The sequence below is a fragment of the Papio anubis genome, chromosome 9, assembly GCF_008728515.1.
Source record: "Papio anubis isolate 15944 chromosome 9, Panubis1.0, whole genome shotgun sequence".
Lineage (NCBI taxonomy): Eukaryota > Metazoa > Chordata > Mammalia > Primates > Cercopithecidae > Papio > Papio anubis.
The window spans coordinates 13,492,110-13,519,801 of record NC_044984.1 but is presented as its reverse complement, the minus strand read 5'-3'; the positions used below and the strand labels follow the sequence as shown (position 1 = coordinate 13,519,801).

General features: G+C 39.7%; 2 protein-coding genes across 13 annotated transcripts in view; one reads left to right on the top strand and one right to left on the bottom strand.

Moving 5' to 3' along the window:
• The window catches only part of PLBD1 (phospholipase B domain containing 1), a 68,437-nt gene extending 67,800 nt beyond the window's left edge, over positions 1 to 637 (top strand). Inside the window, exon 11 of the mRNA XM_003906044.4 lies at positions 340 to 637. Within this exon, the coding sequence (XP_003906093.4) occupies positions 340 to 522 (183 nt within the window). The 3' untranslated portion in view covers positions 523 to 637. The remainder of the gene's footprint in view (positions 1 to 339) is intronic.
• Positions 638 to 1,336: 699 nt separating this feature from the next.
• ATF7IP (activating transcription factor 7 interacting protein) overlaps positions 1,337 to 27,692 on the bottom strand; it is a 136,294-nt gene continuing 109,938 nt past the window's right edge. For 9 of the 12 annotated variants that reach the window (XM_009180259.3, XM_009180258.4, XM_017945687.3 and 6 more), the window contains 4 exons: positions 26,053 to 26,208; positions 23,355 to 23,537; positions 7,959 to 8,071; positions 5,997 to 6,637 (listed from right to left, as the gene is read on the bottom strand). In XM_009180259.3, coding sequence (XP_009178523.2) covers positions 6,218 to 6,637; positions 7,959 to 8,071; positions 23,355 to 23,537; positions 26,053 to 26,208 — 872 coding nt within the window. In that variant the 3' untranslated portion in view covers positions 5,997 to 6,217. Of the gene's footprint in view, positions 6,638 to 7,958; positions 8,072 to 23,354; positions 23,538 to 26,052; positions 26,209 to 27,692 lie in introns of all 12 variants that reach the window. The other 3 variants (XM_003906038.4, XM_009180266.3, XM_003906039.5) reach the window with 1 other exon arrangement.

The window sequence follows — 27,692 nt, the reverse complement described above, 5'->3', positions numbered from 1 at the left end:
AAGAAAATTTTGTTTTAAAGAAGGCAGCCTGGCGCAGTGGCTCATGCCTGTAATCCCAGCACTTTGGGAGGCTGAGGCAGGTGGATCACCTGAGATCAGGAGTTCAAGACCAGCTTGACCAACAAGGCAAAACCCCATCTCTGCTGAACCTGGGAGGCAGAGGTTGCAGTGAGCCGACATTGTGCCACTGCACTCCTGCCTGGTCAACAAGAGCGAAACTCCGTCTCAAAAAAAAAAAAAAGCTCATATTATGACTTTGGTAGTTGGGGGAGTGGGAAAGGCCATGGGTTTAATTTTTTGCCAAATGATTTTTCTAAAATGTCCTCCTCCTCTTTCCAGGTGGCAGATATCTACCTAGCATCTCAGTACACATCCTATGCCATAAGTGGCCCCACAGTACAAGGTGGCCTCCCTGTTTTTCACTGGAACCGTTTCAACAAAACTCTACATCAGGGCATGCCAGAGGTCTACAACTTTGATTTTATTACCATGAAACCAATTTTGAAACGTGACATGAAATGAAGGAGGGAGATGACAGACTAGAAGGCTGTAAATAAGAAACCAAAGGCACTATTTTAGCTATGTTTTTCCCATCAGAATTATGCAATAAAATATATTAAATTCATTTGTCACTTTCGTTTTCCACTGACTTTGTTGTTTTTACAGCAAGCACTCGCTATAAGGTAGAGCACTGTAGAAGAAATGTTATATATATAAATAACACTAAGCTTCAGTATACATGCTAATACACAAGAGGGTATGGCAGAAACTGCTCCTTCATTCAGCAGAATTCATATTCTCCTTTCATGCCTGCTCACACAGACCACATCTCCCAGTGTCCCTCAGATAGTTGTGCCACATGACAATTCTAGCCACTGGAACCTGAGACGAATGCCCGGCCCATAAGAATCTGTACTCCTCCTATGCTCTTTCCTGTTTCCCTGGATGAATATGCCTAATCACAAAACCCTAGGGGACGCTGGAGCTTCGTTTTCAAAGGAACCTCTAGTAGTAGTTAGTGATTGTAGTGATTTTTCGGGTCATTAACAGGCATCAGTTGAGTCCTTTTGTGGTGTAGGTTAGGCATACAATATAGTAAACCTTACTGTTGCCTCCTATAAGCCAAAAGCACCTATACAAGCTGGCAGCAACCCTGCATAGCAACTTTCTTTCAAAGTTGGAGAGTTACATGTGATCTGAGTGCCATGGAATTGCGAAGTAGGTTAAATAAGCCACACCACATAGTATGTAATGGGTGACTTTAAACAAGGCAGAAGATTCTTAAAAAAGAAAGAAAAAAGCCACAAGGGTGAATAACCAGAATTAAACAGAGTACTCAGAATGTTAAAAACCCAGTAGTTTTATTTCAAAGTATAAATTTCAGGCTTGCTGGACAAAACCCCACTACAGTTAACACTTATACAGACACCACTCTACTATACATTTAAAAAAGAAAAACACACACACGCACACACACACACACACACATACACACATACAAACCTTCAAAACCCTAATAAAAATAGGGCCACTTGCTACAGCCCAGTTTGTATTAGACATTAGGAAGGTCTTACTTACATTGTCTTATTATTTACACTTTCAACTGCAATAAAGAAAAATTAGGATGCAAGTTACTTACAAAGGATTTTTATATTTAATTTTGAAATGGCTGATAAAATACTAAAGCCAGAATCCCCAAAAGGTGTTTGATTGCCCAGTTACCTTATTTACAAAAACAAAACAAAGAAACAGACAAAAACAAAAACCTCAAAAAAATGATAAAGACAGCATTTAAATATGGGTACTTAGCTGACTCTACAAATAAAAAACAAAGAAAAGTTTATTTTAACATGGTAAATTATTTGAAAATGAGAAAACAAAACATGTGTTTGCATTATCCTATTCCTCCCCATTGGCTGGCTCAAGGGGATGAATGAGTTTCAGGAATTAGACAAGTCTGCCACGCCAACAAACGCTTCATGAGAATTGCTGATTTGTGTGTGTGTCCCAAAAGTTAAAAAAAAAAAAAAAAAAAAAAATAGGGCATTTGCCCAGTAAAAATAATAAGGAAGGTAGAATCACACATTGGTTTTAGACAGTTATTTGATATTGCAAATACTAGGACTTGATTTTTCTGGAAATTAGGATAAAACAGGCCAACCACAGGTCAGTGATAAAACAACAAAATCATAGGATGCTGAGGATACTGAATTGGCCCAAGAAGTAAAGTCAGGGAGAACATTTGGAAGGAAGGTCTTTGCAGTACCTTACTGTGCTAAGATCACAGTGTAAAAAAGTGAGAGATGAGGATACCACAGGCATTACTTTGTTAACCTTCTACAGTACTGGAAAGTTCATGAAACAAGATAAATGAATACCATGCAGTATTAACCCTGACTTTGTTGCATAAATGGTAATTTGGAGAATATTTAAAGCAAAAGAACAAACAACAAAGTTAACACTTACCCAATGCAGTAAGAGAACTGTAAGACGCAGCCTACTTAAGGAGGTCTGCAGATAGATGCACCTAAGATTCAAGCTGTTTTAGGTCACTTTTTCAAAGTATTTATCATCTGGCAATGGGGATGGGAGTGGGGAACACCTCTCTGTGAGGCAAATGATCTCTCAACAAATACCGACTTTTCAAGGAAGAAAGCTCTCCACTTCTCTCATAAATGTATACACTATCTTAAACAGTATGCAGGATTCTGCATATTTTTAAAAAATGAATCCAGAGAAATAGAAGGATATAGTTACCTCATAAAATTAACTGTTAACAACAGATGTCTTTGTATGTGATTTATACATTTCTTGACAAGAACAGGATTTTTAGAAGAGGCTTACTCACACTTAAGACAGTGAAAATTACTCTCACAGAATGCAAAGTATAGAATAATAAACATCACCGTTATCTTTAAATGCCAAACATCCTACATTGCAGGTTGCAGTATCAGGTTTCCAGAATTTCCAATAAGGCAATACCTACACAGATATTGCCAGGCTAAAAATGTAGTAAAACTTGCATTCCCAAAATGGGAGAATCTAGCTTATTTGTAATACTTTGTGAAAAGATACTATGAAACTAAAAAGTTAACCGCGGAGTGGAAACTGCTACTAGAAGGTCTGTTATCAGTAGCTACTTACTACTTAAGTCCTCCATTCTCTCTCCCAGAAGCAGCAAACCAAACAAAAAGCATCTTTCAATATTAAAACCTGCCTCAATAAAAACCTAGTGTTCTAACCTAGCACCTCTAGTAAATCTAATATAGCTGCTGCCCCTACGTGCCATGGTAGGCTAATTTGAGTACACCATCTTATAATAAATATACTTTTCCCCTAAATAATTGCGATCTCTCCCTGTACCTTCCTTCCAACTGGAATAAAACATTTTAAGTAATTATTTTACTTTGGTAAATCTATTTTTAGAACTGCTATTTGAGAATTTGTTTTCCTTTGACAGAAAACATAATATAGGCTAGGATAATGATTTTTTTTAAAAATTCTACTGGGCTTTCTTCATCTGATTAAATAATGCTATGAAAGCTTTTTTAAAAAAATTAGTAAATATAAATAAAAATGTTCATCAAGAGAACCTTTTGTAGGTTATGTAAGAAAATTGTAACCACGTGACCATAAAAACACCCAATAAAGAACAATTTGAACAAGGGCCTTCAATTTTGTAGACAGGAATAATCTTGAACACATAATCAACACTGCAACCACTGCAGGTCAAAACATACACATGCAGATATAGACAGGTGTTCATATACATCTAGAAGATCACCGACTCCTTCCTTTTAAAATTTTCGTTGCCATAACAATGGCAACTTCTTTACCATCATCATTAGTCCTAGAACGAGTAATATCTACATAGTTGGTTGGCAAATTTGATTTATAGCATACTCCTTTGTGGTCTCATTTTCTGAGAGTGAAAGGAGATTTGGAGCATTAATTTTTTGGCAATCTATAGGCTTTCTTCATCATGAATCAAATCTTACACCTCAGATGATAGTATACTGACCAGTCAAAAGTCTCTAAAGAGTTTTCTTTACAACTAGAAAACTTCCTGTTATAAGCCATCAAAGTTGCAAACAAACAACATTAATAAAAGAGAGAGCTCCCTCCTGCAATTCTAGGAAAAATGAATGACTATTTTGAGAAGGTAGAAAAATGGAATTCAAATATTGCAAAGGAAGAGGACTTGTAAGTTATTTCACAAACTTCATAAATTCCTTTCAAAATATTCTCACTCCTAAAACTTAAGTACATTCTCACTCCTAAAACTTAACCCAGCCCTCCAGTCCTAAACTATCTACACTCAAAACACCTACCTGAAACCAGTACAGCTGCCCCTCATATTAAAAATCCATGACCTAAGCTGAATTTTAATAACTTTGAAGAGGAACAGAGAGATACACAGGAGGTTATATCTAATTGTTACATAAAATGACCTCAAAGAATATACTTTAAATTCTTTTTTTTTGAGACAGAGTTTCGCTCGTCTCCCAGGCTGAAGTGCAACGGTGCAATCTCAGCTCATTGCAACCTCCGCCTCCCGGGTTCAAGCGATTCTCCTTGCCTCCTGAGCAGCTGGGGTTACAGGCATGCACCAACATGCCCGGCTAATTTTGGGATATACTTTAAATTCTATCCAAAGCTAACAATGGGTACATCAGACTCAACTTGGCACCATCAAAACAAAGTTAAAAGGTTAAAACAGGAAGGACGATGTGAGAATAAAGAGGAAATGAAACTTTCTCCTTGATATTTTAGCTCATTCTATATTGTGAATCTTTCTATTTGCTTCCTTTGAAAGAATACTAAGGAATTAGTATTGGGTGATAGCTTTGGGTGATAAACTGAACTAGAATCATTTTCATAATCTCTAACACAGTGTGCAACACGGATACTAAAACATGTGAAAAATTTTCTTCCACAATATGGTTTTCTCTTGGTCCACTTTACACAAAGTTAAATAGTGACCAAAAATAAAAGCATCTACAGTTTTAGAAGAAAATAGCACGTCAAATTTTTGGAGTTAAATGTGATGCCATCACCATGCCCGGCTAAGATGAGACTGTGCATGCGCATGTGTGCGTGTGTGTACAAATACCTCCATGTACACACACACACCTTGGTTTAAAAATCACTTGAGTAGGCTGGGCACGGTGGCTCACAACAGTAATCCCAGCACTTTGGGAGGCCGAGGCAGGTGGATCACCTAAGGTCAGGAGTTTGAGACCAGCCTGGCCAACATGGTGAAACCCCATCTCTACTAAAAATACAAAAATTAGCCGGGCTTGGTGACGGGCACCTGTAATCCCAGCTACTCTCGGGCTGAGACAGGAGAATTGCTTGAACCGAGGAGGCGGAGGTTGCAGTGAGCTGAGACTGTGCCACTGCACTCTAGCCTGGGCAACAAGAGCGAAACTCCATCTAAAAAAAAAAAAAAAAAAAATTACTTGAGGAGGTGTGCAAGAAATCAAGGGTAAAAAGGCTGCAAGGGAAGAGTAAGCAACCATGGACATATGGCCATGTTTATTTATTTATTTTTGGCCATGTTTATTTTTGTAGTTAATCTTTAAGGCACAAAATAAATGTAAAAGCCAGATCAGGAAAGGGAGGGGGGCCATTGCAGATCTTTTTTAACCTAATTAACAACTTAGGAGACCAGACAAAAGAAACAACAAATAGATCCTTTCCTGTGTTCAAATCAACCTATTTTAAACTATTTAGCCATTTTGTTTTTAATTCATTTCTTTGGGTTTTGTTTTGATTCTGTTTAAACCATTTAACTAAAATGATCCTACAGATCCTTTAAAAGCAGAGTCATGCCAGTTACACATCTCAGATCCTTTGATCTACTACTTCGTACTTTAAGAGGTAAATTTGAGAATAAAAATGGGAGACTCCAATGCAGTAACACATACATAGGGAAAAACACACATAAACACCCACACATATTCCCCAGCCTCAAAACTAAAGCAAGGTACACATTTACATTTCCAAACCCCAAAGCCTAAACTGTCCAGGAAAAGATTCTAGCTTTGTGGGCTGAGTTTATTTTGCTTCTGTTTATAAACAAATGTAGTGTATACACACATCTGTCCAAGAAATCTTGCACAAGGTGGATTTTACATGGGGTATCATGCACAAGATTAAAAACAAGACCAAAAGGTGGAAATTTTAAAAGAGGAAAATATAAAGGCTCCAAGGTTTAACTGCTCTGGGTAGAAGAGATCACATCTGTTGACTGAGGATCACAGAAAGGCCCAAAACGTCCATAAATATCCTTGGCTCGTACTGCAAAGTAGTATTTGCTACCAGATACAAACTGGGTGAGAGTACATGCCATGGGCAAGGGAAGCGCCTTGACTTCCCCTATCTTTTTCCATTGTGAGGGCACGGTGGCACTAGGTTCCTCATGGTAAGCATAGAGATGGTAGCTATCAACAGTGGCACAGCTTCGATCCACCTCCAGGACACTCCATGACAGTACTATGCCATTTTGACTCTGAACTCGTGCTAACTTCAAGTGTGGCTTCTGAGGCAGAGATGTGCTGGCAGCTTCTGGGGGCACACGCTGTGGTTGTGGAGCTTCTGGTAACGGTGCTGGGTGCACAGGGCGTGGCGGCTCCTAAAAAAACAAGTCACACTGATTTATAATGATTGCAAAAAGAACATTTTAGAATGTTAGAATTAAAACACCTTAGAGAACATATATAGAGATATCATTTTACATCAAGAATTCTAGGAAATACCAAACACCATATCAAATTTGGCAAGTTCTATTTGGGGTTTTGTAATGAATGATGCCACAAACAATGATGCTGAGGTTATTCCTGCTCTACTTCCTAGACCTAAAATATTTTGAGTTTTTCTTAGGAAATAAAAAGCCCCTGCTGATGGAACATCATTTTGAGGAACACGGAAATAATGATCTACTTCTAACAAAATAATTTATGATTGAATTATCTATGTTACAGATTATCACTTCAATATAACATTTTAAAATATCATGTATGGCAATCAAGATCATATAAAATTGGAGAATACAACTATACTTTCATTTTTAAGTTATTTTGCAATATAAGACAACAGCATATTCTTATAAATAAGCGTATTAACACTGAACGTGTACTATATTCTTGGCCAATTTACCAAAAAAAGGTGATATTTAAACTGAACTGTGAAAGATAGGATCTAGAGATGCAGAAATAATCATGTACCTTTCAGCCAAAAATAAAGCATGAGCAAAGGCATGTGGACAGGAAAGTGAGGGGACGTATGGACAACAAGTATTAACTTTTTCTTGGATATAGGGTACATGAAGAAAAATCTGGAAAAGTAGGTTAAGGCCAGATGATGAAAAAAACGTGACTCTAACTTTAGGAAGTCCTATTGACTTTTCTAACACTGGAACATCATCGTCATTATGATGATATTTCATACCAGTCAAACACTGACAAAATTGTGTCACAGGATAATGTGACATTGTTTTGGAGGCTAAATCTAAGGAGAAATCTTTGGTTATCTCTGCTGCCTCTTAACTAACGAATTCCCAATATCATTGGATTCTTTAAAACAATTGATGACAATGTAGCAGTTAGACGTGGCATAGTTTAAAACAAAAGAATAAAATTAACACATGCAAAAACGTCCTTTTTAATTTAACTATGAATTAGAAATGGTCTATATTTCACTTCATATACCCCAACTGTGGACCTGTTTTTGTATACTGTACACCACAAGCAAACTCAATGATTCTAAATGATCATCATCCCTATGAACATTTGTTCATAATGGTTTAAGATCAATTTTTAGAAATAAACTTCTGAAAAAGCAGAAAGACCTAACAATTCCCTTGGATATAACCACTTTAAAGAAAAATGCCAACTACAATAATATTTTATACCTTTACAGTTGAGAATTTTACAAAACCAAGCATCAACACTTACAGTATGCACTTGTGGTGGTCGGTGATGCACTGTGAGCTGAGGTCCTGTGGATCCCAGGGTTAGTCCATTGTTTACAACATACGTGGTTGTTTGAGGCACTCGAACTGTAACACCTACCAAAAAAAAAAAAAAAAAAATTACAAGATAAAATAATTCTATTGTAAATTTGGTGGAAAACAGATTAAATATTTGAAGTCAGTGAAGCAATGTTTTCAAGATTTGAAAGGAAAGATATTTCTAACTTAGAGGTCCTATTCGTATTCAGCCAAGCTATCAACCAGCCTGTGGATAAAAAAACTTTCTTATGTGCAAGCACTAAAAAAAAATTCTAACTACCACAAACCTTCTCTCAATAGTCACTGGAGAATATGTGCCACCAATATGTGAGAAAATAAAGAGAAAAATATGAGACACAAGCAACAGGAGGTCCAGCACAGGGAGAAATAAAAGGATCCTTACCAGGAGAACTATGAACAAAAATCCTAGAACACTGGTTGTGTACCGCATGTAAAAGGTAAATGGCCATAATGGAGCAGTGTGACTCAAAAGATAGACAAATTGGGAGTATCTTCATAAAAAGCTCTGCAGTCTCATCTTTTCAACCAGGACAGAAAGCCAGAATAAGTCATCCTTGCCATGTATTAATGAGGTTCCTCTCATTTTCTCCATGCCTAGCTCCTTGGTTCAGGATACTCATTTCACCCCACAGAAAACTGCTGTGACATACACCAAGGAAACAAAAATAGAAAATTCAGAGCCACCTACTGCCCTGACCATACTCCTGCCATTTATTCAGTACCTGGCCCATGCTGTAGTTTGGCCTGGTGCCTGGACGATAGTGAGCCAAGTTTCCCAGAACTCATTTCCAAACTTGTTGACTAATTTTCCCAGATAATGCTCTTGTAAACTTGAGAGAGTTGAAGCCAAACTATGATCCAGAGACTCCAATCAGTTTATTTTCTAATGACAGCATTACTGTTTCTTTAAACAGCTATATTTTTCCTTGCTATCACATTTTGCAAAACTACTACATATGTGTTATGGTTAAAACTGAGTGTCAACTTGATTGAAGGACACAAAGTGTTAACCCTGGGTGGGTCTGTGAGGATGTTGCCAAAAGATACTAACATTAGAGTCTGTGAACTGGGGAAGGCAGATCCACCCTTCATCTGGTGGGCGCAATCTAATCAGCTGCCAGAAAATATAAAGCAGGCAGAAAAACGTGAAAAGGAGAGACTGGCTGAGCCTTAGCCTCCCAGCCTACATCTTTTTCCTGTGCTGGATGCTTCCTGCCCTGGAACACTGGCCTCCAGGTTCTTCAGTTTTGGGACTTGGACTGGCTTTCCTTGCTCCTCAGCTTGCAGACAACCTATTGTGGGATCTTGCTTTTTCTTTTTTTTTTTTTTCTGAGACAGAGTCTGGCTCTGTTGCCCAGGCTTGAGGGCAGTGGCGTGATCTCGGCTCATTGCAATCCTCCGCCTCCTGGGCTCTCCTGCCTCAGCCTTCCGAGTAGCTGAGATTACAGGCTTGTGCCACCATGCCCAGCCATTTTTGTATTTTTGGTAGGGATGAGGTTTCATGATGTTGGCCAGCCTCATCTCAAACTCCTGACCTCAAGTGATCTGCCTGCCTCAGCCTCCCATAGTGCTGGGATTACAGGCGTGAGCTACCATGCCCAGTAGTGTGGGACCTTCTGATTGTGTAAATTAATACTTAATAAAGTCCCCTTTATATATATACACATTTACTATAAAGTATGCATTTTACATATATTTAATATTTATATATAACTAAAAGATACACTGTATATATAAAGTAGTAGGATATAAAGTGGATATATACTATTAGTTTATATGTAGTACATATTTTATGTATATACCCTATTAGTTTAATACATATATAATATATAAAATACATCCTATTAGTTTATATATAGTATATACTATATGAATATTGTATATAGGATACATATATGTGTATATATACATATATACACACACACACAAAAATATATATATTCTATTAGCTCTGTACCTCTAGAGAACCCTAATTCAGATTTTGGTACCAGGAGTGGGGTCCAGAGGAACAGAATATTAAGGATGGAGTTCTTTCATTGGTTTTGGGGTTTCTGGAGTTGGTTGCTTAATGTGATTAGACCTAAAAATGTTAAAAACTCTATTTCTAATAGTATAGAGAACACTGATAGTCCCTGGTATGAACTGTTTACAGAGTTATGCAAAATAAATGCATTTGACACTCCTGATTCACAGCTTGTGAGAAGCTAGGAGTTTAGTGACTCTATACATAATACCTTGGACCATATGTGGAGAACCAAGGAACATAATGAAGCTGGTTCCTAAGTGCAGTGGACAAGGTGATGAAAGAAAATGATGAACTCAGGGATTCTGTCTCTCAGCTTCAGAAGAAGATACTGAGGCTCAAAACTGCTAAGATTGCCCTGAATAAGAGTCTTATCTCCTGTAGAGAAAGAGCTGAAGTTGTGGAAAAACAGACATAAGCTCTTATCATGCGAGTGTCTGACCTGCAATGAAAGATACATGCACAGTCTTGCCAGGTGTCTACTGTTAAAGTGAGGGCATTGACTGGAAAAGAATGGGACCCTGAAACTTGGAATGGGGGTGCGTGGAAGGACCCAGATGAAGCTGGGGACACTGAGTCTGTAAACTCCGATGAAGCTTTTCTGCCAGAAAGAACAGCTTCCCCATTCCCAGTAGTGGCAACGTCCACTTCCTGACCCATGCTGCCATCAGTCTTTCCAACTTTGAGGAAATAAAGCCTGTGCTATGTGAGGCAACAGTGATGGCTTCCCCTGAGGCAGTTGTCAGGCAAGCCAATGTTGATTCTTCTCAGGAGCCACTCCAAACACCTCTCTTTGTTTCTGGACCTATAACTAGACTAAAGTACTGGTGGGCCCCTAGAGGTGAGGCTGGGAGTGTGACCTATGAGGACGTACGCTACACTCAAAGAGAACTGTTTTGAGTTCTCTAATTCATATATACAGAAATCTGGAGAACAGGCGTGGGGATGAATACTAAGGGTATGAGATTATGGTGGAAGGAACAAAGTTGGATCAGGCTGAATTTCTTGATTTGGGCCCACTAAGTAGGGACTCTGCATTTAAGGTTGCAGCTCAGGGAGTTAAGAAAAGGTTCTAATAGGTTATTTGCTTGGTTGAAATAAGGATTAAAAGATGGCATACGGTGAGTGAGCTGGAAATGACTGATCTCTCTCGGTTAATGTAGAGGAAGGGATCCAAAGACTAAGGAGATTGGGATGGTAGGGTGAATCAGTCACTTTAGAGCTAGTCATCCCAGATGGGAGGGTCCAGAAGATATACCCTTGACCAATGCCTTGAGAAATAGATTTGTGAGGGCAGCACTTGTATCTTTGAAGAGCCCTCTAATTGCTCGACTCTGTATGTCAGATCTAACAGTGGGAACCGCAGTCACTCAACTACAAAATTTAAACATAATGGAAATAATTGGATCCCCAGGTGGCAGGGGCCAAGTGGCGGCACTCAACTGTCAAAGACAAGGTGGGTATAGCTACCATAATGGACAGCAGAGGCAAAGTGGCAATCAGAAGAGTCTGACTTGGATAGAGCTCTGGCATTGGCTAATTAATCACAGTGTTCCTAGAGGTGAAACTGATAGGAAGCCTACTGCATTCCTACTTAATTTATACAACCAGAAAACTTCTAGGTCAAATGGACAAAAGACTAAATTGAATAATAAAAACAGAATAACGACCCCTCAGTGAATTTCTAGACTTGAGCCAGTTTACCAATCAAGAACCCCTTGAATGAAGGGGAGGCCTGATACCCTTGAGGAATGACCCCCACTACATTCCCAACAATTTATGCAGTGAATCTTTCTCCCACCCTTCCCCAAGGAGATCTCTGGCCTTTTACCAGGGTAATTGTGCACTAGGGAGAGGGAAATGATCAGACATTTCAGGCACTACTGGACACTGGTTCTGAGCATTGATTCCAGGGGACCCAAAGCATCATTGTGGTCCTCCAGTTAAAGTAGGGGCTTATGGAGGTCAGATAATTAATGGAGTTTTATCTCAGGTCTCACTTACAGTGGGTCCAGTGGTCCCTGGATTCATCCTGTGGTCATTTCGCCAGTGCCAAAATGCATAATCGGCATCAACATACTTAGTAGCTGGCAGAACCACTACATTGGCTCCTTGACTGGTAGGGTGAGGGCAACTATGGTGGGAAAGGTCAGTTGGAAGCCATTAGAGCTGCCTCTAAAAAACAGTAAATCAAAAACTATCCATCCCTGGAGGTACTGAGGAGATCAGTGCCACCATCAAGGACTTGAAAGATGCAGAGGCGGTGCTTGCCACCACGTCCCCATTCAATTCTCCCATTTGGCCTATGCAGAAGACAGATGGATCTTGAAGAATGGCAGTGGATTATCATAAGCTTAATGAAGTGGTGACTCTAATTGCAGCTGCTGTATCAGATGCGGTTTCATTCCTTGATAAAATTAACACATCTCCTAGTACCTGGAGTGCAGCCATTGACTTGGCAAATCCTTTTTCTCCGTTCCTGTCCACAAGAACCGCCAGAAGCAATTTGCCTTCAGTGGGCAAAGACGACAATATACCTTCACTGTCTTACCTCAGGGGTATATCAACTCTCCAGCTTTGTGTCATAATCTTATTCAGAGAGACCTTGATCAGTTTTTGCTCCTGCAAGATATCACACTGGTCCATTATATTGATGACATTATTCTGATTGGATCAAGTGAGCAAGTAGCAGCAAAAACACTGAACTCATTGGTGAGACATTTGTGTGCCAGAGGATGGGAAATAAATCCGACTAAATTCGGGGACCTTCTACCTCACTAAAATTTCTAGGGGTCCAGTGATGTGGGGCCTGTCAACACATTCCAGTGAAGGCAAAGACTAGTTGCTGCAATTGGCCCTTCCTACAACCAAGAAACAAGCACAACGTCTAGTGGACCTATTTGGATTTTGGAGGCAACACATTCCTCATTTGGGTGTGTTACTCCAGTCCATTTATCGAGTGTACTGAAAGGCTGCCAGTTCTGAGTGCAATCTAGAACAGGAAAAGGCTCTGCAACAGGTTCAGGCTACTGGGCAAGCTGTTCTGCCACATGGGCCATATGACCCAGCAGATTCAATGGTGCCTGAGGTGTGAGGGGAAGAGAGGGATGCTTTTAGAGCCTTTGGCAGGACCCCATAGGTGAATCACAGTGGAGGCCTCTAGGATTTTGGAACAAGGCACTGCCTTCTTTTGCAGGTAACTACTCCCTTTTGAGAGACAGCTCTTGGTCTGTTAACTGGGCTTTGGTGGAAACTGAACATTTGACTGTGGGTCATCACTGAGCTGACTATCATGAACCGGGTGCTTTCTGACCTATTTAGCCATAAAGTGGGTCATGCATCAAATGGAAGTGGTATATATGTGGTTGGGTTCCAGCAGGTGCTGAAGGCACAAGTAATTTACAAGTGGAAGTGGCTCAAATGCCCATATCTCCACTCCTGCCACCCTGCATTCTCTTCCCTAGCCTGCACAGATGGCCTCATGGGGAGTCCCTATGATCACCTGACAGTGGAACAGATGACTAAGGCCTGGTTCACAGATGGTTCTGCACCATATGCAGGCACCACTGCAAAGTGCACAGAAGCAGCACTACAGCCCCTTTCTAGGACATCCCTGAAGAACAGCAGTGAAAGAACATCTTCTCAGTGGGCAGAATCTTGAGCAGTGCACCAGGTTGTATGATTTGCTTAGAAGGAGAAATGGTTAGATGTGTGATTACATAGATTCATGGGCTGTAGCCAATGGTTTGGCTGGATGATCAGGGATTTGGAAGAAGCATGATTACAAAATTGGTGAACAAAGAAATTTGGGGAAGAAACATGTGCATGGACCTTTTTAAGTGGTCAGAAACTGTGAAGATATTTGTATCCCCTGTGACTGCTCACCAACGGGTGACCTCAGCAGAGGAGATTAATAATCAAGTCGATAGGATGATCCGTTCTGTGGACACCACTCAGCCTCTATCCGCAGCCACCCTTGTCATCACCCAATAGGCTCATGAACAAAGTAGCCATGGTGGCAGTGCTGGAGGTGATGCCTGGGCACAGCAACATGGACATCCACTTACCAAGGCTGACGTGGCTATGGTTGCTGTCGACTACCCAATCTGCCAGCAGAAGAGACCAACACTGAGCCCTTGATATGGCATGCCATTCCTCGGGGTGATCAGCTAGCTAGCCGGTGGCAAGTTGATTGTATTGGACCTCTTCCATTAAGGAAAGGGAAGAGGTTTATCCTCCCTGGAACAGACACTTACTCCAGATATGAGTTTGCCTATGATGCTGCACACAATGCTTCTGCCAAGACTACTATCCATGGACTCACAGAATGCCTTATCCACCATCATGGTATTCCACACAGAATTGACTCTGACCAAGGCACTCACTCTATGGCTAAGTGCGGCAGTGGGCTCATGCTCATGGAATTCACTGGTCTTACCATGTTTCTCATTGTCCTGAAGCAGCTGGATTTACAGAACGGTGTAATGGCCTTTTTAAGTCACAATTACAACGCCAACAAGGTGACAATACTTTGCAAGTCTGGGGCAAAATTCTCCAGAAGGCTACGTATGCACTGAATCAGCATCCAATATTGGTGCTGTTTCTCCAATAGCCAGGATTCACGGGTCCAGGAATCAGCAGGTAAAGTGGAACTGGCACCACTCACCTTCACCCCTAGGGATCCACTAGCAAAATTTTTGCTTCCTTTTCCTGCGATTATTACCTTCTGCTGGCCTAGAGGTCTTAGTTCCAGAGGGAGGAACGCTCGCACCAGGAGACACAATGATTCCATTAAACTGGAACTTAAGATTGCCACCTGGATACTTTTGGCTCCTCTTACCTTTAAGTCAACAGGCTAACAAGGGAGTTAGTGTTGGTTGTGGTGACTGTACCAGACTAGCAAGAAGAAATCAGTCTACTGTTCCACAACAGAGGTAAGGAAGAGTATACATGGAATACAGGAGATCCATTAAGGCGTGTCTTAGTATTACCATGCCCTGTGATTAAGGTCAACAGGAAACTGTAACAGCCCAATCTAGGCAGCACTAAAAATGGCCCAGACCCTTCAGGAATGAAGGATTGGGTCACTCCACCAGGAATAAAACCACGACCAGCTGAGGTGCTTGCTGAATGCAAAGAGACTACAGAATGGGTAGTAGAAAAAGGCAGTCATCAATACCAGCTATGACCATGTGACCAGTAGCAGAAATGGGGACTGTAATTTTTATGAGTATTTCTTCCTTCTTTTGCTAAAAACATGTTTGTGCATATATGCACTTGTACGAACAAAATATCTTTATTTCCTTTTCCTTCATCATGTGATGTAAGATTTACTGACTTCCTATCAACATTTAAATATTGTTAACTTTATGTCATAGTATTTGGCTTGGGGATTGGTGCATTTCCAGTTGTACAAAGGATAATTGTATTATATTAGGTGTAAGTATGGCTTTATTACTCTATTTGAAGACTGTGTATGATATTAGATGTATATGGATTCAAGTTGACAAAGGGTAGACTTGTGACAGAGTTAATACAAAGTGCCACTTGATTGGATTGAAGGACACAAAGTATTAATCCTGGGTGTGTCTGTAAGTGTGTTGCCAAAAGAGATTAACATTTGAGTCAGTGGGCGGGGGAAGGCAGATCCACCCTTAATCTGGTGGTCACAATCTAATCAGCTGTCAGCAAATAAAAAGCAGGCAAAAAAAACGTGAAATGAAGAGACTGGTCTAGTCTCCCAGGCCTACATCTTTCTCCCCTGCTGGATGCTTCCTACCCTGAAACATTGGTCTCCAGGTTTCTCAGTTTTGGGTGTCAGACTGGCTTTCCTTGCTCCTAAGTTTGCAGACAGACTATTGTGGGATCTTGTGATAGTGTTAACATTTAATAAACTACTCTTTATAGATATATATAAAATATGTACTATATCTATAAATTATTAGGCTATGTGTGTGTCTTATTAGTTCTGTCCCTTTAGAGAACCCTGACTAATTCAGATTTTGGTACCAGGATTGGGGGTCTAGAAGAACCGAATATGAAGGATGGAGTTCTTTCGTTGGTTTTGGGGTTTCTGGAGTTGGCTGCTTAATGTGATTAGATCCACAAATGCTAAGGACTCTACTTCTAATAGTATAAAGAACACTGATAGCACCTGGTGTGAACTGTTTAGAGTTATGCAAAATAAATGCATTTGACACTCCTGAATCGCCGCTTGTGAGAGGCAAGGAGTTTAGTGACTCTGTACACGATACCTTGGACCGTATGTGGAGAACCAAGGAACATAATGAAACTGGTCGGTTCCTCCTAAGTTTAGTGGACAAAGTGATAAAAGAAAATGATGGGCTGGGTGCAGTGGTTCATACCTGTAATCCCAGCACTTTGGGAGGCCGAGGCGGGTGGATCATGAGGTCAGGAGATCCTGACCCATACAGTGACACCTCTTCTCTACCAAAAATACAAAAAAATTAGCCGGGCGTGGTGGCGGGCGCCTGTAGTCCAAGCTACTCAGGAGGCTGAGGCAGAAGAATGACGTGAACCCGGGAGGCGGAACTTGCAGTGAGCCGAGATCTCATCACTGCACTCCAGCCTGGGCGACAGAGTGAGACTCCGTCTCAAAAAAAAAAAAAAAAAAAGAAAAACAAAGAAAATGATGAACTCAGGGATTCAGTCTCCTGGCTTCTGAAGCAAATACTGACCCTGAAATCTGCTAAGATTGCCCTGAGTGAGACAGTTATCTCCTATAGAGAAAGAGCTGAAATTGTAGAAAAACAGACACAAGCTCTTATCATGCAATTGGCTAACCTACAACAAAAGAGGCATGCACAGGCTCACCAGGTGTTTACAGCTACAGTGAGGGCATTGATTGGAACAGCTTCCCTACACCCAGTGGGGGCAACATACCCTCCCTGACCCATGCTGCCATCAGTCTTTCCAACTTTGTCTGAGGAAATAAAGTCTGTGCTATGTGAGGCAACAGTGATGGCCTCCTCTGAGGCAGTTGCCAGGTAAGACAATGTTGAGTCTTCTCAGGAGCCACTCCAAACACCTCTCTTTGCTTCTAGACCTGTAACTAAAGTACTGGTGGGCCCCTAGAGGTGAGCTTGAGTGTGACCTATGAGAACGTACGCTACACTCAAAGAGAACTGTTTTGAGTTCTCTAATCTACATGAACAGAAATCTGGAGAACAGGCATGGGGATCGATATTAAGGGTATGAAATTATGGTAGAAGGAACAATTTTGGATCAGGCTGAATTTCTTGATTTAAGCCCACTAAGTAGGGACTCTGCATTTCAGGTTAGCTCAGGGAGTTAAAAAATAAAAGGTTCTAATAGATTATTTGCTTAGTTAGTTGAAATAAGGATTGAAAGATGGCACACTGTGAGTGAGCTGGAAATGACTGATCTCCCTTGGTTAATGTACAGGAAGGGATCCAAAGACTAAGGAGATTGGGATGACAGAGTGAACTTTATCATCAGTCACTTTAGAGCTAGTCATCCCAGCTGGGAAGGCCCAGAAGATATACCCTTGACCAATGCCTTGAGAAATAGATTTGTGAGGGCAGCACCTGTATCTTTGAAGAGCCCTCTAATTGCTCGACTCTGTATGTCAGATCTAACAGTGGCAACTGCAGTCACTCAACCACAAAATGTAAATACAATGGGAATAACTGGATCCTAAGTTGACAGGGGCCACGTGGCGGCACTCAAGTGTCCAAGGCAAGGTGGGCGTAGCTACCATAATGGACAGCAGAGATAAAGTGGCAATCAGAAGAGTCTGACTTGGATAGAGCTCTGGCATTGGCTAATTAATCACAGTGTTCCTAGAGGTGAAACTGATGGAAGCCTACTGCATTCCTAATTTATACAACCAGAAAACTTCTAGGTCGATGGAACAAAAGAATAAATTGAATAATAAAAACAGAGAATGACAACCCCTCAAGTTCTAGACTTGAGTCAGTTTACAGACCAAGAATCCCTTGAATGAAGGCGAGGCTGGGTTCCCTTGAGGAAGGATCCCACTACATTCCTGACAACTTATGCAGTGAATCTTTCTCCCATCCTTCCCACAGGAGACCTCTGGCATTTTACCAGGGTAACTGTGCACTGGGGAAAGGGAAATGATCAGACATTTCAGGCACTACTGGACACTGGTTCTGAGCAGACATTGATTCCAGGAGACCCAAAGCATCACTGTGGTCCTCCAGTTAAAGTAGGGGCTTATGGAGGTCAGATAATTAATGGAGTTTTATCTCAGGTCTCACTTACAGTGGGTCCAGTGGTCCCTAGATTCATCCTGTGGTCATTTCCCCAGTGCCAAAATGCATAATCGGCATCGACATACTTAGCAGCTGGCAGATCCACCACATTGGCTCCTTGACTGGCAGGGTGAGGGCAACTATGGTGGGAAAGGTCAGTTGGAAGCCATTAGAGCTGCCTCTAAAAAATAGTAAATCAAGAACTATATCCCATCCCTGGAGGTACTGAGATTAGTGCCACCATCAAGGACTTGAAAGATGCAGAGGCGGTGCTTGCCACCACGTCCCCATTCAATTCTCCTACTTGGCCTATGCAGAAGACAGATGGATCTTGAAGAATGGCAGTGGATTATCGTAAGCTTAATCAAGTGGTATCTCTAATTGCAGCTGCTGTATCAGATGCGGTTTCATTCCTTGATAAAATTAACACATCTCCTAGTACCTGGAGTGCAGCCATTGACTTGGCAAATCCTTTTTCTCCATTCCTGTCCAAAGGACCGCCAGAAGCAATTTGCCTTCAGTGGGCAAAGACGACAATATACCTTCACTGTCTTACCTCAGGGGTATATCAACTCTCCAGCTTTGTGTCATAATCTTATTCAGAGAGACCTTGATCAGTTTTTGCTCCTGCAAGATATCACACTGGTCCATTATATTGATGACATTATTCTGATTGGATCAAGTGAGCAAGTAGCAGCAAAAACACTGAACTCATTGGTGAGACATTTGTGTGCCAGAGGATGGGAAATAAATCCGACTAAATTCGGGGACCTTCTACCTCACTAAAATTTCTAGGGGTCCAGTGATGTGGGGCCTGTCAACACATTCCAGTGAAAGCAAAGACTAGTTGCTGCAATTGGCCCTTCCTACAACCAAGAAACAAGCACAACGTCTAGTGGACCTATTTGGATTTTGGAGGCAACACATTTCTCATTTGGGTGTGTTACTCCAGCCCATTTATCGACTGTACTGAAAGGCTGCCAGTTTTGAGTGTGGTTCAGAACAGGAGAAGGCTCTGCAACAGGTCCAGGTTATTGGGCAAGCTGTTCTGCCACTTGGGCCACATGACCCAGCAGATTCAATGGTGCCTGAGGTGTGAGGGGCAGAGAGGGATGCTGTTAGAGCCTTTGGCAGGACCCCATAGGTGAATCACAGCAGAGGCCTCCAGGATTTTGGAGCAAGGCTCTGCCATCTTTTGCAGGTAACTACTCTCCTTTTGAGAGACAGCTCTTGGTCTGTTAACTGGGCTTTGGTGGAAACTGAACATTTGATTATGGGTCATCAAGTCTCATGTGACCTGAGCTGACTATCATGAACTGGGTGCTTTCTGACCTATTTAGCTATAAAGTAGGTCATGCATCAAATGGAAGTGGTATATATGTGGTTGAGTTCGAGCAGGTGCTGAAGGCACAAGTAATTTACATGAGGAAGTGGCTCAATGCCCATGTCTCCACTCCTGCCACCCTGCATTCTCTTACCCAGCCTGTACTGATGGCCTCATGGGGGGTCCCTATGATCACCTGACAGTGGAACAGATGACTAGGGCCTGGTTCACAGATGGTTCTGCACCATATGGCGGCACCACTGGAAAGTGCACAGCTGCAGCACTACAGCCCCTTTCTAGGACATCCCTGAAGGACACCGGTGAAGGGAAATTTTCCCAGTTGGAAGAACTACGAGCAGCACACCTGGTTGTGCACTTTGCTTGGAAGCATAGATGGCCAGATGCACGATTATATATACTTATGGGTTGTAACCAATGGTTTAGATGGATGGTCAAGGACTAGGAAGAATTATGATTGGAAAATTGGTGACAAAGAAATTTGGGGAAGAGATATGTGCATGGACTCTTTGAGTGGTCAAAAACTGTGAAGGTATTTGTATCCTTTGTGAGTGCTCACCAACGGGTGACCTCAGCAGAGGAGGATATTAATAATCCAGTTGATAGGATGACCCGTTCTGTGGACACCACTCAGCTTCTATCCACAGCCACCCCTGTCCATCGCCCAATAGGCTCATGAACAAAGTAGCCATGGTGGCAGTGCTGGACGTGATGCCTGGGCTCAGCAACATGGACTTCCACGTACCAAGGCTGACCTGACTATGGACATTGCTGAGTGTCCAATTGCCAGCAGAACAGACCAACACTGAGCCCACCATATAGCACGCCATTCCTTGGAGTGATCAGCTAGCTACCTGGTGGCAGGTTGATTATATTGGACCTCTTCCATCATGGAAAGGGAAGAGATTTGTCCTCCCTGGAATAGACATTTACTCCAGATATGGGTTTGCCTATGCTGCACACAATGCTTCTGCCAAGACTACTATCCATGGACTCACAAAATGCCTTATCCACCATCATGGTATTCCACACAGCACTGCCTCTGACCCAGGCACTCATTTTATGGCTAAAGGAGTGTGGCAGTGGGCTTGTTCTCATGGAACCCATTGGTCTTACCATGTTCCTCATTGTCCTGAAGCAGCTGGATTTACAGAATGGTGGAATGGCCTTTTTAAGTCACAATTACAATCCCAACCAGATGACAATACTTTGCAGGGCTGGGGCAAAGTTCTCCAGAAGGCTGCATACGCTCTGAATCAGCGTCCAATATATATGGTGCTGTTTCTTCCATAGCCAGGATTCATGGGTCCAGGAATCAGGGGGTGTAAGTGGAAGTGGCACCACTCACCTTCACCCCTAGGGATCTAGCAAAATTTTTGCTTCCTGTTCCTGTGACATTATGTTCTGCTGGCCTAGAGGTCTTAGTTCCAGAGGGAGGAACGCTCGCACCAGGAGACATAATGATTCCATTAAACGGGAACTTAAGATTGCCCCCTGGACACTTTTGGCTCCTCTTACCTTTAAGTCAACAGGCTAACAAGGGAGTTAGTGTTGGCTGTGGTGACTGTCCCGGACCACCAAGAAGAAATCAGTCTACTGTTCCACAATGGAGGTAAGGAAGAGTATGCATGGAATACAGGAGATCCATTAAGGTGTCTCTTAGTTTTACCATGCCCTGTGATTAAGGTCAACAGGAAACTATAACACCCCAATCTATGCAGCACTAAAAATACTCAGGAATGAAAGACTGGGTCACTCCACCAGGAATAAACCATGACCAGCTGAGGTGCTTGCTGAAGGCAAAGAGAATACAGAATAGGTAGTAGAAGAAGGTAGTTATCAATACCAGCCACGACCATGTGACCAGTTGCAGTTATCAGGGACTGTAATTGTCATGAGTATTTCCTCCTTCTTTTGCTAAAAACATGTTTGTGCATGTATACACTTGTACAAGAAAATACCTTTATTTCCTTTTCCTTCATCATGTGACATAAGATTTACTGACTTCCTATCAACATTTAAGTATTGTTAATTTTATGTAACAGTATTTGGCTTGGGATTGGTGCATTTCCGGTTGTACAAAGGATAGCTATATTATGTTAGGTTTAATTATGGCCTTACTACTCTCTTTATTTGAAGAATATGTATAATTCGAGGAGATGTGTATGGGTTCAAGTTGACAAGGGGTGGACTTGTGATGGTTAACACTGAGTGTCAACTTGATGGAAGGATACAAAATAGTAATTCTGGGTGTGTCTGTTAGGGTGTTGCCAAAAGAGATTAACATTCGAGTCAGTGGGCTGGGGAAGGCAGATCCACCTTTAATCTGGTGGGCACAATCTAATCAACTGTCAATGAATACAAAGCAGGCAGAAAAACATGAAATGGAGAGACTGGTTAGCCTTCCAGCCTACATCTTTCTCCTGTGCTGGATGCTTTCTGCCCTTCAACACTGGACACCAAATTCTTTAGTTTGGGGATTCAGTCTGGCTCTCCTTGCTCCACAGCTTGCAGACAGCCTATTGAGGGACCTTTTGATCGTGTAAGTTAATAGTAAACTCCCCTTTATGTATCTATTTATCCTGTCAGTTCTGTCCCTCTAGAGAACCCTAATATGTTTAAATGATATCAATTTTGGTGGCAAAATCATAAAGAAAAGCAGAATGACTAATAGAAAAGTAGGAACAGTGGTTAACCTTTGATGGAAAGGAAAAGGGATGTAGTCAAGATGGGATACAAGAGCACTTACAGGATACTGAAAAATTTCTACTTCTTAACCTGATGAAGAGTTCATATGTAACTCATTTTATTATTTTTCTTTACTTGAAAGTTTAGATATACCTTTTATATAAGCTTGTGTTTATATGATATATTCTACTACTGCTTATATGTGGTTAACATATAACTTTAAAACATGTCATATTTGTAACATACGTTACATATATGTAACATATGTATGTAACTAATATATGATATATACAGGAAACTATAAGCTTTCTTTAACATTTTCCCTTCTTTTCTCAGCCACTTTCCATATCTTTAAGACTCTCATTGAAGGCTATCCTTTACCATGATTTCCATCATCTGGGCTAAATCACAATTGACCATTCCCACTCTAATTAGGTAAGGTGTTTCTTAATAGAGTAGAGAATATACCAACATCAAATTGTGTACTACACCAATACAGGCCATAAATAAACTTAAATTAAAGACAACACTCAGAGCACAAATCAACTAGTATACATGAACAATTTTCTCTGTTTAACTCTCCTAAGGGAAGAAAAATAATAATAGATTATTTTTGGTTATACTGCCATTTCTTTTTTGAAAACTATTTTTTAATCGACAAAAATCATATATATTTATGGTATACAACATGTTTGAAATATGCATACATTGCAGAATGGCTAAATCTAGCTAACTGACATATGTATGATCTCACATACTTACCTTTCTTGTGTGTGGTGACAATACTTAAAATCTGCTCTATTGGCTATTTTCAAGAATACACTACATTGATTTTAACTATACTATAGTTTCTATGTTGTAGTACAGATCTCTTGAACTTATAACAATACTTTTAATATGACATTATAAGAAATTGTTGCAAAATTTAACATTATTATATGCCATTCCAACTAAATGCTGAAGAGAACTACATGTATCTTGGGGCCATATACAAGAAAAATCTCTTACTATTTTGGGGATTGACCTGCCGAACAGCAGGAGCCTGCATAACAGTTCCTCGCAAGGGAGCCTGAGCTGGTGGTGCAGGAAGAGTTGTATAAACCACCTGGTGGTTTGCAGGAGCTCTTGGTACAGGGAGTCTTGTGGTCACCTGAGTTACTGGACGATGTGTTACATTCACGGTAGTTGGAGCTAATGCAAGGCAGAAAAAGATAATAAGAATACAGTAAATTTACGTTAAGCAAACAGTATTAAATGGTAGTTATCTTTGTATAAAATCTAACTGATAAAGACAGAAATAACAGTCTCCTTTTATGGTCTTCTAAGATAAAAATGATAGGGCCAATAAACATTAATAACATTAAAATCCAAGCTTCAGAGGAAAAGAACACCTCCACCACATCCAACTCCCTTCCCACTCTGGTCTGACCAGATAACAAGCAATGTGAAGATTTTTTTAAAAGGTGCAGAATCAAGAGTATGATGGCACAGGAGTGACTTAAAAGAGAAAACCTCCTACTTTTAATTGTTCTTAGCAAAGTAGAATCATAAGCCCTCCAGGCCTTCTACCAAGGGGGTGTAAATCCAAAAGAGTATCTTTGTATTCCCAAAGATAAAGAAACTGACTGGCTATTGTTAATTCACATTTATTTTTCAAGTGAGCCAACCTAACTCTTTGACCATTATAATCAACATTTTGTTTAGCTGAACCAATCTATCTTTTTTAAAAACAGTAAATAAAATCCATTAAAAAACAGACTTCTCCCTTCTCTGCTCTGGCATTCCTCCTATTGTATGTTCCAGAAAGCATTAATATCTTGAGTAATGTTAATAAATATTTATCAAAAAATGAGTCATAAACATTCACTGACAGCATGTATCTATAATAATGATTTTTAATGACACTTTCTTGTTAACAACTCTCTGAATTAGAATCATATTTTACAAATGACCATGCAGTAATTATATAATAAAAAATAACAAATCAATCTACTTTGATATGGAAAAACATGGGTCCTATAAAAAAATCAATTTGGAGGAAAATACTGGCTATAACAAAGATAAAACGGTTTCTTTACTAAGGACTCTTCGGTCTTTACAGATCCTAACTTTCGATGTGAGTCTTCATAAATGGGAAGAAAGAAGAAAGTATTAACAAGAAAGAACACTTATTTCTTCATCTCTTTACTCCCCATTCCATAATCTACACTGCCCATGGGTTTGAATAATGATATTTCCTTCCAAAATATCTAATTTTGATGACTGTCACTATAACTTTGTTAAAAATGTAAAGAAAGATAGATAACACAGCTCCCAAGGTTGAACTTACTTATAATTGCCTATTTAGATAGAACAATGGTATTGAAATGAGAACCAACATAAAATTTACACACCAGATAAAGTCACACAAGCACATTCTTTTGCCTGGAAATGCCAACAAGGTAAAATTTATTTTAACTGATGGGAAAGTCTGAATAAGCATCTAGGATTCTGAAATTCAACAAATCTAAACAGTCCCTACCAAAACAACCACGTATTTGCTACATCAACAATAATTTCATAGCTCAAAGATTAATTAACAAATAGTTTGCTAAATCACTACGGAAAATATGCTGATTCCTACAAGCTATTTGGTGTTTTAAATGTAAATTTTACTGGATAAAACCCCACTTTAATTCAAAGTTTTCCTTAATGAGAAGAGTACTTATATAAGAACTGTGCAGATAAATCTTCAAGCAATGGACTGTTTCACAGAAGACAAACCATCTTGATTGGTTTCTGAACAGTTTAGGGGATACAGGCTAAATCTTGAAAAATTTGAATTTACAGCTTCTTGAAAGGTAGCAAGCATATGATTCCTGGTGGTAGTGTTAGACTAGTTAAAGCTATTTCAAGATAAGACACATTTAAAACTTCTTGTTTGATCGGTCAGTTACAACTTCTTGGTTACACTCAGAGCAAGTCATTATATCCATCTCTTCCAGAGAAATTACACTCATTTCTGCTGTATACAGAACATTTGCTGTGGCAGATGACAAATCTGCTACTTTTAAAATTTTTTTGTAGAGATGGAGTTTCACTGTGTTGCCCAGGCTAGTCTCAAGAATATAACTCAGAATAATATTATTTTCCACATGCATTAGGAATCACCAGAGTTTTAGAGATATTAGGTGAACGTTATTTTGCGCAGCCAAGTAAGTTTGAGAAACACTTTTTAGCTTAAATCATTCTTGGAGATGTACATTATAAATTAGCATAGTGAAGGCTCAGAGAAGCCTGCATTAAGAAAAAAATTAATTTAGCTTCAAACTCAGCATTTCCCAAGCATATTTAACCATGGAACTTTGTATTCATGAAACACCTATTAACACTGCACAATAACTAGGAATATGGTTTACAGTTTCTAAATGTTCTAACTTAGAATACTATTACTTTGGATGTGAATGCTTTTTAAAATTACTTCTATTTTTATTTATATAATGTTAAGTAAATAAATACATACTTTATAATCATTCTTTACCAGTGCTGCTGCTTAAGACAGTCAGCAAAACTAAGTTATACTGCCTTCAAAAGGACATACATTGTCGTCCTTAAATTAACAATAAGAATTATTCTTAATTTTCTGTCATATCTTTCTGCTTAACTCCATAGTCATAGTTCTCTACAGGTAAACTAAAGCTTCTACTCAATGATTCAGCAAATTTACCTGTAGGTAGTAAGTGTATGGTGGTCTGAGATGGTCCACTTGTTGGCACCCCAGATGGTTGAAGAGGTGGTGCTGGTTGTATGGGTTGCAATGGTCGTGACACAGGCTGAGAAGAACTCATGGTTGATACGGGAGTGTGATTTAGCTTTTTGGGGTCTGTTAGTTAAAAGTGAAATATTATGACCGACAAGAAAAAAAATTGGGAAATACAAGTCTTTCCTCTATGGACAAATTTTACTTTTGCTTGTCACTTGGGTGTCACATTTACCTCTAAGAGAACAATTTATTTCCATTTTACTTATGTGTATTTTTGCTGATTTGAAAACTGAGTTAAGAGCATATGTAATTCGTTGGTGGTTCTATCACAGATTCTAATTCACATTTACAGAAATTCAGAAATAATCTTACTTGTAAATTCAATACAATATGCCAACTAGAATAATTCATTACTTGCATAAATGTATAATCTACATGCCTATAGAAAGAATACTCTTCAAGACAAATATCTATAAAATGATGAGTTTTTGCTGTGATCTTGAATTTCTATTACTACAATTATTTAGGTTCTTTGATAACCGATGGTTGCTTATCATCACTATATAGTCTTTAAAAAAGACAAAGAATGATTAATCTCAAAAAAGGTCTTCAACAGCCTATAAAATAAATATTTGCATCTCAGAAAAAACTCTTAAAAACAGGAAACCACCCAAAAGTCCTTCTATCCAAAATAATCCCCATCAATTTCTGTCCCATAGAATTCCACACTACATGTAAATAAAACCCAAGGCGTTAACGATGGATACTTTAATGCCATTAGAAAACAGTGTACTTTAGGAACGTGAGAATTTGAGACAGACCCAAAGGTGGGGCAACAGAGAGACCCCATGAGGCATGGATGCTAGGGAAATGGTGAGAGCACTGAAAACAAACTTTTAGGACTTTACTTTTTAATCCAGAATTAAGCCTACCTGTGTCCTCTCAAAAACCTGTATTTATTTTTTTCTTTAGGGATCCATTATAATAGTCATGGCTGTCTATTAAAAATTAGTGAAAGCAATAGAGATAATTTGAAACTTTTAAAGAATAATCATACTGGCTTGAGTTCAACCCAGATGAAGGATGGCATACATTTCTCAATTCAGTTTTAAATAACAAAATCAACTTTACTGTCATATAATCAATTGTATAGCTATTTAACTTTTGTTTTCCTAAGCTCAACTAGACTGATTCCCCAAAATATTACTTTAAAAATATTTGGGTTTTTAAAAAAGTAATGTCTTTAAGATAATAATAAGTAATTCAGCACATTATTACTATATTTTCCACATGCAATTATCACCAGAGTTTTATAGATATGTAGCTGAATGTTATTTTGTGCAGCCAAGTAAGTTTGAGAAACACTTTATATCTTAAATCATTCTTAGAGATTTACATTATAAATCAGCATAGTAAAGGCTCAGAGAAGTCTGCATTAATAAAAAAACAATTTAACTTTAAACTCAGCATTTCCCAAGCATATTTAACCATAGAACTTTGTATTCATGAAACACCTATTAACACTGCAGAATAACTAGGAATATAGTTTACAGTTTCTAACTATTCTAACTCAGAATATTATTATTTTGGATGTGAATGCTTTT